The 15807-nt window shown below is 40.3% G+C and overlaps 1 protein-coding gene across 3 annotated transcripts in view; it reads left to right on the plus strand.

Annotated features, from left to right (window-relative positions):
- Window positions 1-15807, plus strand: part of LOC117601151 (kin of IRRE-like protein 3) — a 102885-nt gene that overhangs the window by 63023 nt on the left and 24055 nt on the right. For all 3 annotated transcript variants that reach the window (XM_034317566.2, XM_034317564.2, XM_034317565.2), the window contains exon 3: window positions 8075-8202. In XM_034317566.2, coding sequence (XP_034173457.1) covers window positions 8075-8202 — 128 coding nt within the window. The remainder of the gene's footprint in view (window positions 1-8074; window positions 8203-15807) is intronic.

Raw genomic sequence — 15807 nt, forward strand, 5'->3', positions numbered from 1 at the left:
AATGTCGTTCCTCTCACCCTCTCTGTACGCTCTCATCTCCTCTCTTGCGACTGCAAAGCAAATAAAGTAGAAAAGAGGGGTGAAAGCCACCGTTATAGTCGTCTCTCACACGGACACGCTGGTCCGCAGCCCGCGTCGACAACCCTCTGCCATTGGGACGCCACTGGCACAAGCATTCCACGCGACCCCCCGACAGATATTAGGGCGATACAAAAGTTCTCATCATTTTTAAGGCAATTTTCTTTATCAACCATCCGAGGATGAGTCGATGAAAACTTTTGCGTGCCTGCAGCATTTAAAACTGGCGAGTTCCAGCAAAAAACTCGGCTCTCGAGCAGTTGGTTTTTCCTCTTCTTCGACTCGGCTCGTAAATAAGGCGTGGGCGTAAATCGGTAATCGTAAATCTCGGTCTGCTGGCAGTGGGGGTAGCAGCCCGTGAAAAAGGAGGAATCGAACGGAAAGCTGGCTGCCGACGAGAAACGAGAGTAAGAGAGAGAGAGGGAGAGAGAGAGAGTGGGAGGAAAAAAAAATATATTTCTGGCGGGGAACGGTTCGTTGTCGAGTCGAATGGAATTTATCAGAAGGCCCTTTGTCCGATAGAGCGCGGAGCGTTCCAACGGAGAAAATGCCAGCTATGCCAAAGTGCATCCCTATATGCACCTATGTATATGCACCACGTAGGCGGCACGTGCTTCACATACGCGCGTTCGTTTGACCACCTAACTAAAACCACGTGATTTCCTCGTTGTATAGACTTGCTGGTGGCTGGTAGGTCCCTAGGATAGGAACAGCTAACATCTAACCTGATGGTAGCCACACAAGCCCTTCCATCAGTCACTTTCTTGTCCTATAATTTCTTAATCCTTCTAAGGTCCACGTTAATTGTGTACTACATTTATGGCGGGAGTTGTTGTTCTACGTGTCAGTGGAATAAAAGAATAGAGGATGCGATGCGGCAGTTAGTCAGCCCTGCGGTAGGACGACACGCTGTTCCAAGCTATCCCTTTCGGTACAAGGAATCCACGTCGTTCGGCTAAACGGACGGAAAAAGGAATAACGGGATTTACAGGAACGACGAAGGGGTGTGGGTATGGGAAGAAGATGGAGGAGAAAGGATACGGCAGAGGGTGAGACAGGGTAAAAAGTCGATGGCACGGTGGTGCGTTAACATCGTACGTTTTTATTTTGCATTCCGGCCGCGTAGCCGGTGTGTTCGTATGCACTTCCATCTATTTCGAGACCGTACAACCTGGAAACACGGCTTGAATAAATATTCAACGAGTCTCGCGGACCGTGCTACAGATTTTTACCCGTCTCCGCGAGAAATGAAATCATGGGTGAGGGAGGGAAGGGAACAAAAGGGGGGATGAACGATCGGAGAGGACTGTCGGTTTAATGGTTTTCTAAAAGCATCCGTCGATGCTGATGATCTTTCTTCCTTCCTTCGTCGACGAGCACCGGTTGTCGTTATATCAGAGAGGATCGTATCGAGGGGACTACCCTTCGTCCTTTCTTTTTTTCGATGATATTTATGATCGTACCCTTGAAAGGCAGCCTGGATCTATCGAACGATCGTTTAAACATTCATTATGTCGATACACTAACCTCGTGATTACTGTATTTTCAAAGAGATTCGGCGAAATGTTCATCGTCATCATCATTTACAACTAGTTTTGTGCAAATCAATCCAACGGAGGATCGATGTGTCCTGTTTAGTCTCGGTATTTCGCTTCATCCATAATCCTGACGACGCGACTCACAAATAAGGTCGCAGACGGACTTTGAAGAGATACGATTGGTTTGCCAGCCGGATGTTGCTGGTCCGAATCGAGCCGGTCATCCCCGATAGTGGTGTGCATCGTGTACAGGCAATCTATAGATTATTCGTGTACACAGGTCGGTACACACGCGAACCAGGCTTAACGATCTGGTCACGCGCGCGGATATTAATTCCGTTAAATCGCACGGATAAGCCGGCGACGACGAGGAACACGGAGGGGAAAAACGCGGGAAATGAAAAACGGGGCCGATGTGTTTTGCGGTCGTACGGCCGATATTTTAACCGCGAACGAGCGTGGAATTTATCCTAGCGTCGTTCCCAGCCAGCTACTCGTTACTGAGAAATATCGACGCACCGTGTCGTTGAATTTCTTTACCCCTTCCTCCCCGTTAGTTTTAATACACCTTTCTGCTTTATAATTTATACAACAATTTGCACTAAGCCAGTTTAATTTAATAGCTTCAAGCGCAGTCTGAAATCTGACCAGAAAAGTAATATTAAACAGAACGTAGCTGGACATTTCATGCAGCAAAGAACCGTCAATATAAAAGTCTGAAAAAACGGGTGTACTTCTGAAAGCGACAACCCTCTGATTTTTCTGAAATTTTTGCCAAAGCTTAGTCTTGATTAGAGAAGAAAGTCTCCAAAAGGATTTATGGCGACAAAGCCTCGTTTGCCCCCCAGCCCCCTTCAAAGTTTTGACAGTTCTTACTAAATATCTCCGAAAATATTGATTTTGCAGAAAAAAGTTTTAAACAAAAAATGAAGTTCATAAAAAGCTCTACGAAAAAGGTTATACATATTTTTTACGTAAATCTATTATTTTGGTTGTTATGAACAATAATAGTATTTTTTCCTCAGATGTACATGTACGTATAATTATTATTGATGTATTTAAGTTAAGTTAGGCTATATATTTAAATCTGGCCGCCGTAAGGCGACCGGTAATGTTTTCATTTACACATATTTTTATAATTAATTTATTATTATTTCATGAAAGCGTTGTCGGAAAGTGCAGATTATGTGTTCGGAACAGATCGCCAATTATGTATACTGCGCTGTATCGGTAAGGTAGGGAATGATATCAACGACAGTGTACAAATTATTATTTCTTTTCATAACAACCAAAATAATAGATTTACGTAAAAAATGTGTGTAACCTTTTTCGTAGAGCTTTTTATGAGCTTCATTTTTTGTTTAAAACTTTTTTCTCTAAAATCAAAATTTTCGGAGATATTTAGTAAGAACTGTCAAAACTTTGAAGGGGGCTGGGGGGCAAACGGGGCTTTGTCGCCAAAAATCTTTTTAGGGACTTTCTTCTCTAATCAAGGATAAGCTTTGACAAAAATTTCAGAAAAATCGGAGGGTTGTCGCTTTCGGAACTTTATCCAAACTAATATTTACCCTTCGATTTCACGAAAATGACGCTTAAGCCTGCAAGTGACTCAAAATCGATGTACTAGTGTTACTGGTACTTAGGTGAGATGAAGTTGAGCGGACATCTGCGCAACGTTACAAACAAACGTAAACACGTGCGAGTAAATGGGAATCCGTAGTCTCCCTCGCAACTACTTTGATACTTAATATTAATTACTTCGGGGAACGGGTAGGTCCAGTTGATTCACGCGCACCACTAGGGATGCAGGGAATGGTAGCGGGAACACGCGTGATCGTGCCGGGTCTGCGGCGGCTGTATATCGCTATTAAAGCTTGGCCCAGCACCGCTTTGGGACGAGCAACGAGCAGAAGTGCACGCACGTATATTTACGTGCGGTTGGCTGCGTTCTCGCGATAAATCCCCCCTATGCTACTCTCGCTAGGATATAACTTTACTTTTTAATCAGTCGAAAGTCTATACGGTTAACAAAATCCGTGCTATTCTTGCAAAGGGTGTTTCAGTGAAAGGGTTAATTCGAGTGGCGGGCGGGGAAAAAGTGTGGCAGTTAATCTTATCGACAGCCGGTGGCAGTTAATCGTATCGATCGAACAGGCAAAAAGCCGGAACCTTGTCTAGGAATGAACCACGTAATGCCACGAATGCGAGCAATTTCACGGCGAGCGACTCTCCCGGCCCGATTCGGTTTCGATTGTGCCCGCGGATTACGAAGCAATTACAACCGCTCCTCGTGTCCGATCAGCTAAACAGCTGACCTTTTCGACATCCCTGTCGATTAGTAATTTCACATAGAACGGACATAAATGACAATGCCACGGCTGTTATAAAAAGTACTATAAGCTCTTTTCTCTCTGCTATAACAGGTTACGTTAATCTCTGATCTCCGTTGAATCCAATGAAGTGAAAGTATCAATTCATTTGTTTCTCGCGAAGAGTTAAACACGTTCGAGTCAGGCAATATTTTCAGGCTATCTAGTAATCGTAAATTTACGAGGTTCCTTCTTCAAACCAAAATAAATCAATAGATTGTCACGAGCATAGCACAATAAAACAGCTTTAATCCCGTTATTAGTAGCAGACGATGTTTCCTTTCTCTCTTCTTCCCTTTGCGTTTTCGATCGGCGGACGCGTTTTCGGTGCTCGCCCGCATTACGGTTTTCCGTCTCGCTGCTCCGTACTGATTGGCTTCTGAATCGTTCAATTATTAATCTCTCATCTGGTTTTCCGGGTGCGATACCTCGTTCCCAGAATCATTCGACTGCGCCGATTAATCGTAGAATCTTTCGATAAACACGTTAATAGCTTCCCAATGTCTTTCCTGCAAACAAGTCAAAGTACAGAATTAGGTGAACCGTGAAAATGTTCGAACGAATGTTCTGCAAATCTTTCCATGCCTTGCGAATCACGGAATTGAAAAAAGAAAGAAACACGGAGGTCGCTGTTTTTCTCTGGGCTTTAATTTAAAAATTCCCTCTCTGTCGAGCTCGAACGTCGAAACGTCGTCGCGTCGTTTCTCTTCGCTTCGTCAGCCAGCGCATTTGTTATATCTCTCGCGCCATGTAACTTTCTTTTTTTTGTTTGTTTTTTCAATCGACAGGTCGAAGCGGAAGTGCTGCAAAAACGTTGTCCTTTTAAATTATCGTCGCGCGTACCAATGGATCGATGTAAATGCGCCAGAGTTACGGTGCAGCTTTACAGAGGCACTGTTTATCGGGAAATTGTCGAGCCAGAAGTTGGACACGCAAGTTTTAATCGTTTAGGTATTTAGAAAATGTATCTCTAAAGTTTGCAAGTTGATCAATTTGTTATTTTGACGGAATACCTGTTTTTTCTAGAGATCTTGTAGGGTAAGGTTGCTCAAGTCGTACCTTTTGTACTTTGAATTTAATATATACAAGAAAAGAAGTAGTCAACAAAAAAGTACCTACATTAAAAATTTAAAAAAAGAAAACCAATAAAAATGACACTAATTGGTTTTGTAATATTTCTGCAGAAGACTGGCAGGAAAATATGATTCGATGCTTGAAATGTAAAGCATGAGTGCATGATCTATGCGTTGTAGTTAACAAAAGAATAAAAAAATATGTGTGTGATGTTTGTACTATCTGATGAATATGTAACATACGTAAACAAATTAATAAAGAAATAAGCTTTAATTATTATTGTTGCTTATAGGTGGTACCACTTAGGAAACCGCTACAAGTTTTTAAATATTTAGTTTATTTTATGTAAAATCATACAGAGTTTTGAATTTTATTATAATAAATAATATCAATGTTCACACAAGTTTTCAATAACACATATAATTCTTATTTATTTGATAAATTCTAACATTTATATGAGTTTTTTTTTTAAGGGATACGACTTGAGCAACCTTACCCTATATCGAATTTTTCACGTGGATTTAACATGCTCGTTCGCGCTTATCGTAGTGGTTAGAGATTCGAACGATTTCGTTACAAGTATATTTACCCTGTTCGAACAGAGTAACAGAGTATCTACTCTCTTCCCTACTCGACGATACACAAACACAATTAACGGATCGAGCTAGCAGCAGACGCGAAGCTTTGAATTTACCCTACCGACTCGACCTGTTGCAAAAAGTTCTTCTTCATCTTTGATTACTTTCGTTTTACCATCCCTGGTGCATTGAAATTAATGTTCATTTATTAATCTCATTATCTACGAAGACTATTAAAAAGTTTTAATTGAGATTTTTTAATAGCTCCCTATAATTTTATTGCTCGGTACTAATTTCTTCCAATAAGATTTCTTCCAATAAGACTCATGATAAATAGGTCGAGTTAGGAAGAGCAAAATGACGATCCAACGTTACAGCGAATGGATATTAGATTTTATCGGTACTCGAACCGCTTCGAATATTCCGCTGAAACATTCTATCGCGAAGTATTCTCGATACCGCGATATTAATTCGTAAGCTCAGTACGTGGGTAACTATCCAGGAGGTGCACCGAATTCCTCTCCTGCTTTATCTACAGTTAGCCGGTGAAAATAAGTGGCGTAGTTCTCGGGGATGCATAATTCAAGGGAAGTTACATCGTAACTTTGGACAAGGTCTTTGTCTCGACCGTGAATCACCTCGATAAATTATTTTCTCGATGTCCTTACGGTATATACGTACAGTAGCTTTATCGAAGATCCTGTAGAAGCACTTTGTGGACGATTTTAATATTCCGTGCTTATTGCTCTGAATTAACAATACAGATACAGAGAATTGGATTATTCGTTTACTAATGACTAATTACCGGAGAACATTAGCTGCAAGCTGCAAGCGCTCAAATACTTTTGCGAGTAACTGTAGCTGCCGATTACATAATTAGTGATTTATGGAAACCTGATTCAGTTACTCATTCATTAATCTAATTAGAAGATAATTAGTAATCATTATTCTATATTCGAACAGACTGACCATTAGCAAAATAATTTTTTAAATTATCTCACTATGTATTCCCTTTGAAGTTACGAATTTATTAAAAACCTGAATGGAGGTTTCGGTTAAAATTTGAGTGGTTAATTAAATTTAATCTAATTGGGCGTAATCCTGGGACGCACTAGAGCCTCTGTCATAAGACAACGTTGATTCCGGGTCTGGTAAAAATACACGGTCGTCCGGCGAGTGAAACGGAACCTGTGCATCGCCGGTTTGTTAATTTTGCAAAGTTATTTCCGTGGCCGCGGTAACCGAGCGCACGGCAAAAAGCATGCTTTATTAATCATTTCCATCTCGGTGAAAAATTGAATTTTTAACGGTGCAATCCTGCCACAGCCTGCGCCCTGCGTGAAACTTTCACGTTCGTGGACGTTGCAAACGGAACGTCAAATCGAGATTCGTCGATCGTTCGAAGCTTCACAAGAGATATTAATCGTCGAGCGCCAAAGAATGTCACGGTCTGATTACCAATGAAAAATCATTTCTGCTCCGTCCAGATTAAACGTTCTTTTTTCTCTTTTAAATTATAATATTTAAAATAAACATTGCTGTTTTACATGGAAAATGATTGGTTTTTTATTTTTAATATGCTTGTGTTATTAATGTTTTAATAAACTTATGAAGTTACACATATGGTTTATACTGAAAGTACTGTTGAAAAGAGCAAAAATTTGCTACCGGGAGAAAAACATGGGATTTTCAGGAGAAAATATAGGGAAACGCGTTTGTAAATTATCAAGAGCGAATGTTTTTTCGTGTTTACAAGGTACTGCTTGTAAAAATGATGAAAAGTATACTTGTGCAAAGTTTAACGCATCCTTGTTTCTTATTATTACATTATAGTATAACAAAAGAAACAAAAATGAGAGAATAAACTAAAACGTTTTAATCCCTCTCTGTACTTTTATTTAATTAAAGGAAATCAACCCGTTAACTTATTTGTCACTCAAGATTTTTCAAAGTACCAACTAGACGAGTAATTTTGGCGGTCATTATAAAATGAAAGCTGTAACAAATAGCGTAAGAAGATCAATGGACATTTAATTAATGAAAGAACGAATCGCCGGAGTCGAAATTAAGTAAGCGATTATCCTGTTGATAGAATTTATCGGCAAAGCAGCCTGTGAGAATGAAAACCGAGGATCCGAGGGGTCGGGCTAGAACGAGTTAAACGAATTTAGTAAAGTTGTGAATTAAATAACAACTTCAACCAGGAATGCCTGCTTTAATACCCAGATAAAGCTGCGCTTATATACGGCCGAGCCCTGTTTATCTTCTCATCGCTTCAAAATAAAACTTTCCGTTCGTTCAGTTACGACGCGAAAATTTCTTTTTATCCCGCAGTAAACTATGCGAGAAAAAGTTAGTGTTCCCCGTCGGTACGGTTAATATCAGTCGAAAAGAACTCGTGCACGAGTTAATGAGTTTCTTCTTCGTGTACTTTCAGCTTGTCTTGGTATTCAGCAATTCGAAGAAACACCACAATACACCGAAGTGAATCCTGGCCAGGATGCGAAACTGATTTGTCGCGTGCTCGGAAAGAGGGGTCAGTGTATTTGGCAGAAGGATCAAAAGGTGAGTCATTTTTTAGAGCACTTCTATTTAATAAGATAACAGAAAAGGAAATATTTGAATGATGGAATTATAATGAACTAACTTGAAATTGATAAAGGAAAAAGCCTTTTGTAGGAGAGGGGAGAAAAAGCCGTTTTCGTCTCGAGATCGTCCGTCAGACTCGTCAGTGGGGCTGACAACAGACGAGATCTCTGCCTCAGACACCTATCGTACCGCAATTCGGAACTTACATGCCGGGCGACCGCTTGCGAGAACACTGTCACCGATCATCTCGCCGCCACCTAGCGGTCCCCGGCCCGGACTAAAGGCGTCCGTGGAGACGAAATCCTCCCCTCTCCCCCTCCACTTAAACACCTGTAGTACGTCCAACGAGACGAGTCCGTAAATGCATACAAATTTTTGGGCGCGAAGCAGGATCGGCTTACTGTATATCGATCCCTGCATACTAAAAAATAAAATGCTACTTTTTTTGGAACAATAATAATAAGTGTAAAGTCATCTCCCAAAATCATGACAAATACTGGATGAAGTTCCGAATACGACCGGTCGCTGATCAAGATGAAATTTTAAGGGGGAGAGGGAAGGTGGGAGGGGACCCCAAATATAAAGTGGTATCTTCGGCTTCCTATTAGTTTCCGAGATATTAATTAAAAACTTTCGTACAATACATAGAATTTTTCCTATACAGACGTAACTAACACAACCATTTTCGCTGTAGTAAGCTGACATCGTCAAGTGCCGAACAGCCGTTGACACAGCGGGGGTTCCAACCTGACTGTCTATAGGGTGTCCTATTCAAAACTTTAGAGATACGACGACTGTCGTAGCGTTGCCGGCCGCCTTCTGGCGGCCGGAAATTTATCTACCCTAACCTAACCTACGTATAAATCAAATGTGTTTAATTCCTTGAGAATTAGTAATACAATGTAAAACATAACGTAATGTAACTAGAAAAATGGATTTTACATGGTACACCCTATAGAAACGGAAGACGATATTGCTATGGTGTGAACGGCTGTTCGATACTTCACGATGACGGTTGCTACAGCGAAGACGGTAGTGTTAGTTACGTCTGTATAGGAAAAATTCTATGTATTGTACGAAAGTTTTTAATTAATATCTCGGAAACTAACAGGAAGCCGAAGATACCACTTTATATTTAGGGTCGTCTACCTGCTCCCATCAACCCTCCAAATTTCATCTTGATCGGCGACCGGTCGTATTTGGAAGTACAGCTTAATTTTTGCGCACTCTATATACGGGATTTTGCTATGATCGCGGTGTGCGTATTTGAAAAACGCTAAGTTCCCTCCTGGCTTTCCAAGTAAGGGCCCACGGCAAAAGATCGTCGAAAGTTGGCCCTGAACTCGACACTTGACAGCCAATAGTAAGAGCCGCTAACATCCATCGCGTGAACACCACGCAGCTGTTTTGTTTACATTTACTGACTCGTTTCGTTGGATGGAATATACACTTTGATGACTGTTACTTCAGAAACACGAAAAATATGCGCGCATCCAGGTACAAAGTTTAAAAAGTAAAATACGAATGATCCCAGGAAGCCGCTATCTGACGAAAGGGTAGAAAAAAAAATGAACGCGCCACCCTTTTCCGACTTTAACCCGTCTATCGCGATTCCAGGCAGTTCATTGTTACCAGCGCAGCGTCGTGTAACCCCGTGGCAGCCAACTTTTCTACGTTCTCTATTCTGCCAGTAAACTTCACTCGAGATAAGTTTCTTGTTCCAAAGTGGACGTTACGTGTCTGTCGACAATAAATACTTGTTCGTAGCTGGCTACCGCGGCAACCCGAGTCGAATGGGTGAACTTAAGTAAAATACTATTGGAAACTGTGCCTCGTGATACATTTCACGTTGTATCAATAACGAAAACTACCAATGATTAAGTTCAAAATGAAATATTTGATTAACACAAATTGATATTGATCGAAGCATTCCAATTGATTTCAGTTCCATGTATAAATTCGAAGTGCGTTACGAACAATGCTATCGTAGGTGAATAAAAATCAAGATAGAAAACAATGGCACACCTGAATAGATACACCATAGATTATCGGTTTAAACCGAGAAAAAAGAGAGGTAATATTTCATGTACATGCGCGGATATTACCTTTTAAATTAACAAATCCGTCTGATAGGAATAGTGGATGGACTCGATAAACCGCGCTGCGTCCATATTGGCGGTCGTGTAAATCCATGTTGAACGAGCTCAAAGCCTGATGCAGAATTGAAAGTTAAAACGGAATTGGTTATATTCGTTACGTCGCATTTGCAACTCGAGAATCCTGTCAATATTGATCTTGATTTTATTTATTATGCATACGCGTGTAGAAGGATGATGGAGAACATCAAAGAAAAGAATTTATTTTAAAACAAAATTTTGATAATTACCAGTAAGATAATTTTTGGTATTTCTTATTCAAAGATAGTCAGACTGAATATTTTTCATTTATCCAAACTCTAAATGGTGTTTTTCAATCGTCGCGTCGTATCTCGTTTTCGTGTTTTCCAAAGATTATAGCACGCACGTTATCCGCATAAATTGCTGACCGAATGTGTCTATGGTTAAAGGAAAGTGCTGCTAGTAATGCCGCTATTCAACGATGGTGCACGAGCTATTCGTTTGAAAAAAATTTTTTAATTAAATCCCAGCTACCCTTTCAACGCCACCTAGATTTGATTTTTTTATTTCTTGAAAGAAAAAAAAAATCTCACAAGAGCCAGTCTACGAAAGCGAGCGTGGTCCAACTCATTTACTTACAATTACCTACTTAAACCCTCCCCTGAGGAGCCACCGGTTGTTACCATGGGTATTCACTAGCCTCGTCAGTGAAAAGAAAACTGCATGCGTCTGGAAAATTATACTGGAACCAGATTTCCTAGATCATAGACTTGATTCATTTTATTTAACTGTTCAGAGACAGTTATTTAAGGGCGAGGAAACTACCCTGAAAGTGAAATGGCCACTTTTAGCATCTTCGAAGTGTCGAGAAATCGTGATCTTTCACAAGCATTGGAAAAACCGTGCATAAGTGTCGGACTCGACGTTTTTGCAAGAGGAAGGAAGTGAAAATGGAGGTTGAAATCTGGTGGACGCTACATGGACGCTGGGAAGAAAGGAAATAGAGCAAGAAACTAGCCGGAAACGAGCCTGAACGCCGCGTTTAGCTTCCGAATTGCCGTAATAAAATCGTCTGGCATTAAATCTTCCACGAGAGATGCAACATCTTCTCTTTTTTCTCCGCTCCCTTCTTTCGTCTTCGGTTTAAGGCCAGCGTTAATGCGTTTGTTTATCCCGGAATACCGCGCGAAAATATACTTATAAAAGGTCGATGATCGCCGATCTCTCGAACTTCCGTTTTTCCCTTTTGATAAAACGGCAAAGAGTGCATCGTCTCGCGAATGGAAAGGAAAAAGGAACATCTGGTGAATCTGGTGGCGAAGAAAAGGTTCTCTGGGATTCAATGATACCCGACGTCGGACGACAATAATCGTCCGTTCATAGCGTAGCTGACACTCGACTTCATTATCGTCGTTATCGTTAATCCCGAAGAAACTTTTTATTTTTTCTTCTTTCTTTCTCTTCTTCCTCTTTTCTTCATTCCATCGCGCAACTGTCTCGAAGGCCTTCATTCCCGTCTCACCCCTTTCCACTTTCTTTTCTGCACCGTTTCTTCTCGCGTAATCGTCTTTTCCTTGTAATTAAGTTCTTCACGGTCCTTTGCTCGCTACCTCGACGATGAAAGAACCGGTGGTTAACAATTGGGAAGGTAGCTGTACGAGATCTTCACATTAAAGCTCGAATTGTGCTTTACACTTTCCCGGCGCGTTCACTTTGTTGCTAAAATTTTCAAGTAATTCAATCATTGTTGAATTCTGAATTAGTTGGACAGTTGCTCGAAGTTGCGCGTTCTTGAAACTTCGGAAGACTTGATAGTCTTAATAAACGTAGTAATTTCATAGTCTTCGAAGAAGGAAATTCTAATCGAATAATTTCTATATAATTCTTTTGCGCAATTAGTTTTACATCGCAAATGGTTTTTAATAAACTGTTGGGTTTCGTTCAGAAACAAGAATAACAATATCTTCCAGCTGCTATAAATCATTTTTAAACAATAGACGATGTAATGTAATTTCACGCGAATGAAAAGCGGCTGAAAGAAAAGAAAAGGTTATTCTACCGGTTGCGTTGCACCCTGCACGCAATATCAAGGGACAATGAAACGAGCGTGGCCGAATAAAAATATAAATCTGCTACAGAGACCCGGTTTTTCGCGCGCCGTATTGTCGGCCGGGTTAAGAGCCGCAATTTTTCTGGCATTCGCGTCAGCAAATTACGCTATCCAGGAAGCTGGGTCACCAGAGAATTACTTGGCTGGCTGCTCTGAAATTTCGAACGTAACCACTTTCTAATCGTTCTGTTCTTTTCACGCATTAGTAACTGATACAAATTGATCAGATGACTTTGACATGTTAAGAAGAAAAGTTGCCAGCATCACGGTGAAGGAGCAATGTAAGGGTAGAAGGGTTGACTGGTATGCTGCGAGCGTTGGCTCTAAATTGAAGTCGTTACAACACCTCGACTGAAAAAACTTACCAGTTCAGGATAAAAGGCTTGCAAGCCAGCTAAGGCTAAACGACGGTTGGGGTAGCATAGAAAAGAAAAAAGAAAAGGGGTGAGAAAGGGGTGGGCGACGAGATGGTCGCAAACTTGCCAGATGCAAAGAAATCTTTTGATCAAGCCTTTCTACAGAGAACTTTAATGCATTTCCACCTTACATGCGTATTCTGAACGTATTCCTTACCCTTTCTTGTAAACAAACAACCCCCGAAGCTAAGAAACGTCTTAAAATCGTCATCGTGGAATTCGTTTGCCTCGTAAACGCTCGTAATTAAGCGGAAAGACGGTCGTGTACGAATAAAGATGAAGTTTGCGGCAAGTTGAATGTCAGGGAAGGTAGAAGAATCATCTTTACAACCATAGATACTCGAGTGCGCGTGAAAGTATCGCTTTTTTCAATTGAAAGTACACCTTTGACCGTCAAGCGGATCTTTGCTTTCACGCTCTCATTAATTGAAAAGATAAATAGGCGTCAATTACGACCGACGCAAAATGCTGCCCATTTATTATTTTGCATATTAATTCGCTGATGTTACTTGGTCGTTCCAAGAATAGCCCCGCTAAATAAATACGTTTTCATAATGATTTCCCGTTATATTAAAACGACCTCATCGACCTCACTCGGTTTACGGTCGGCTTTTGATTACACGCTCGTTCGGTCGCGATTTCGCTCCGTTAAATCGATCGGTTTGGTCTCCCCGCTATTTCGACCAATTCCGCAGCCCCGGAACCACGCATCCACGATTTTCGTGCATTAATTTGAATATTAATCCCCTCGAGTAATACGGGTTAATGACATCGGGATCAGAGAAAACGCGAGTGTAATGTACACGACTGTTTTCCTCGCATATTCGCTAGTATTATTGCCGCTGTATCGAAACTCTCGTTGATTATCAATTTTCAATGAAATAAAATCACCATTAATACCGCCGGGTTTTAAAGACGACTCCCAGAAGTCAAAACAGCCAATTTCCAATCATTCGTATGACAAAAATGAAACGAAAACATAAATTTTTTCCGGTTTGTCCAAACACAGACCAGGCACGAATGGTAAAGAGTAAAGAGACACTAGAAGTCTGTTGAAACGTATTTAGCCAGAGGCGAGACGGCTAGTCCAGAGAGCACAATGCCACGAACATTGCGTGGAAAGATTAAATGATAAATTTCCAAAGCAACCGGCCACCACTCGACCGCCACTTATCCGTCCACTCTATGCGAGACCCCTCGCCTCGTTTTGTTTACCCCTCCAGGCACCCTGAAAACCGGCCACCCTCTACTTCTTTCTATCGCGCGGCCTTGTTATTTCGTTACAAAGCTCTGTGTACACGTTTCTCATCTGTAACCTACTCGGTGTCGGTGAATGTATAATTAATTCGCGTGTAATTAGCCGAAAGCGATCGGGAGGAAATGAAGAAGCCGATGAACAACAGTGGCCCGCCGCGGAGACACCTTGTATATCATCGAGATGGAAATATGAAAAATTCATACAACTGTTTCTTCTTTAAAACGTTCAGGGTAACTATTACTTTTTCATTAAACGTACGATCCTCCGGTTTCACTTGAACAGTGAAAAGTTTTATCGGAAAACGATTAAATGGAAACAGCAGAAAGTGACTTGTGTTAAATCAGCTGATACATTTTACACTTCGGATCACCGGAAACCAAGTTTATCGAGAGTAAACTTACAATTCACTGGGCTACTACTATATCCCTTCGATCTACCTTACAATTGAAACTTTCTGCTTTTTCGAGGCAAATTCAGGGAAGCTGGCAATTTCAGAGGAACTGGTTGAAGCCTTTATATATGTACATTAGGGGGAAGTTGCCAATATCGTACTAGTCTCCTAAATCGTACCACATTCAAATTTTGCTTAATGTTGAATGGCGGTACCAGCTAGTAACATCTTTTATAAGCTAAGACATATATATTCCTATAAAACTTTAAATAGTGTATCAAAATCAATTACAGTAGCTGTTCTAACAAATTTGAAAAAGCAGATCAGCCTAATGTAAAATTTTAATCATGTTGTGCTTGCGCTGTCTCTTTTAAAAATAATTTAATGATATTTATTTTTACACAAATATAAGCCTACGTTTTTATGTGCATGCACCAATTTTCAAATCATCTTAAAACTTACTTATAAATTAAATAAAATAAAATTATAAAAGAGCTGGCGAGTAAAATTGATCAGTTAAACAATTGATCAATATTTTAGATATTTTTTTTAGGTTATAGTTATGTCAAAAAGAAAGTACGGACAGTGAAGTGCAAATAACATGAATAAGGCTATAATAAAACACACGTCTTCAACTAGTGCATCTGCAAATATTTCTGTATCGCTTAATGAAGAGGAGTGGTTCTGTAGTTTGTATGAAGAAGTTCAACTTGAAAATATAATACAATGTTTAAGGGTACATGAGGCCTGTGCAGGCGTGTCAAAAGCACAAAATGTTATTATTGTCCTCAGTGTTAAACAAAATCAATTTATTATTTATAACTCAGAGATAGGATGTTGGAAACCAACTAGTATGATTTAGAATACCGGTTGCCAAAATCGTACCTTTGTATCATTTTTTTACTAATGCATGTAAGACATAACAACTGCTTTCAAAATGCAGTTAACGTTGTCCACAGGTTATTTAAATGATATTTTATAAAATTGCTCAGCTAAATTCTCAAACAGACATACCAGAGCTTCATATTATGCATAATATCTTAAGTGGTACGATTTCGGCAACTTCCCCCTACATTATATACATCTAATGTCAATATAATAAGTTGAATATTATATCACACGAAAATTCCTTCAGAATCAACACCTTTTAAATGCGCAGAATTCAAATAATCCGCATAAACTTTTCAAAGACACCGATTTAAACAGGACTGAAGAAATAGAAGATAAAGTTAGCTGAGACCGCGTTTCGCTGGCTACGATATCGTGTTACGATCTCGAGCAACAAGCAA

Source organism: Osmia lignaria, chromosome 16, assembly GCF_051020975.1.
Source record: "Osmia lignaria lignaria isolate PbOS001 chromosome 16, iyOsmLign1, whole genome shotgun sequence".
Classification (NCBI taxonomy): Eukaryota; Metazoa; Arthropoda; class Insecta; order Hymenoptera; family Megachilidae; genus Osmia; species Osmia lignaria.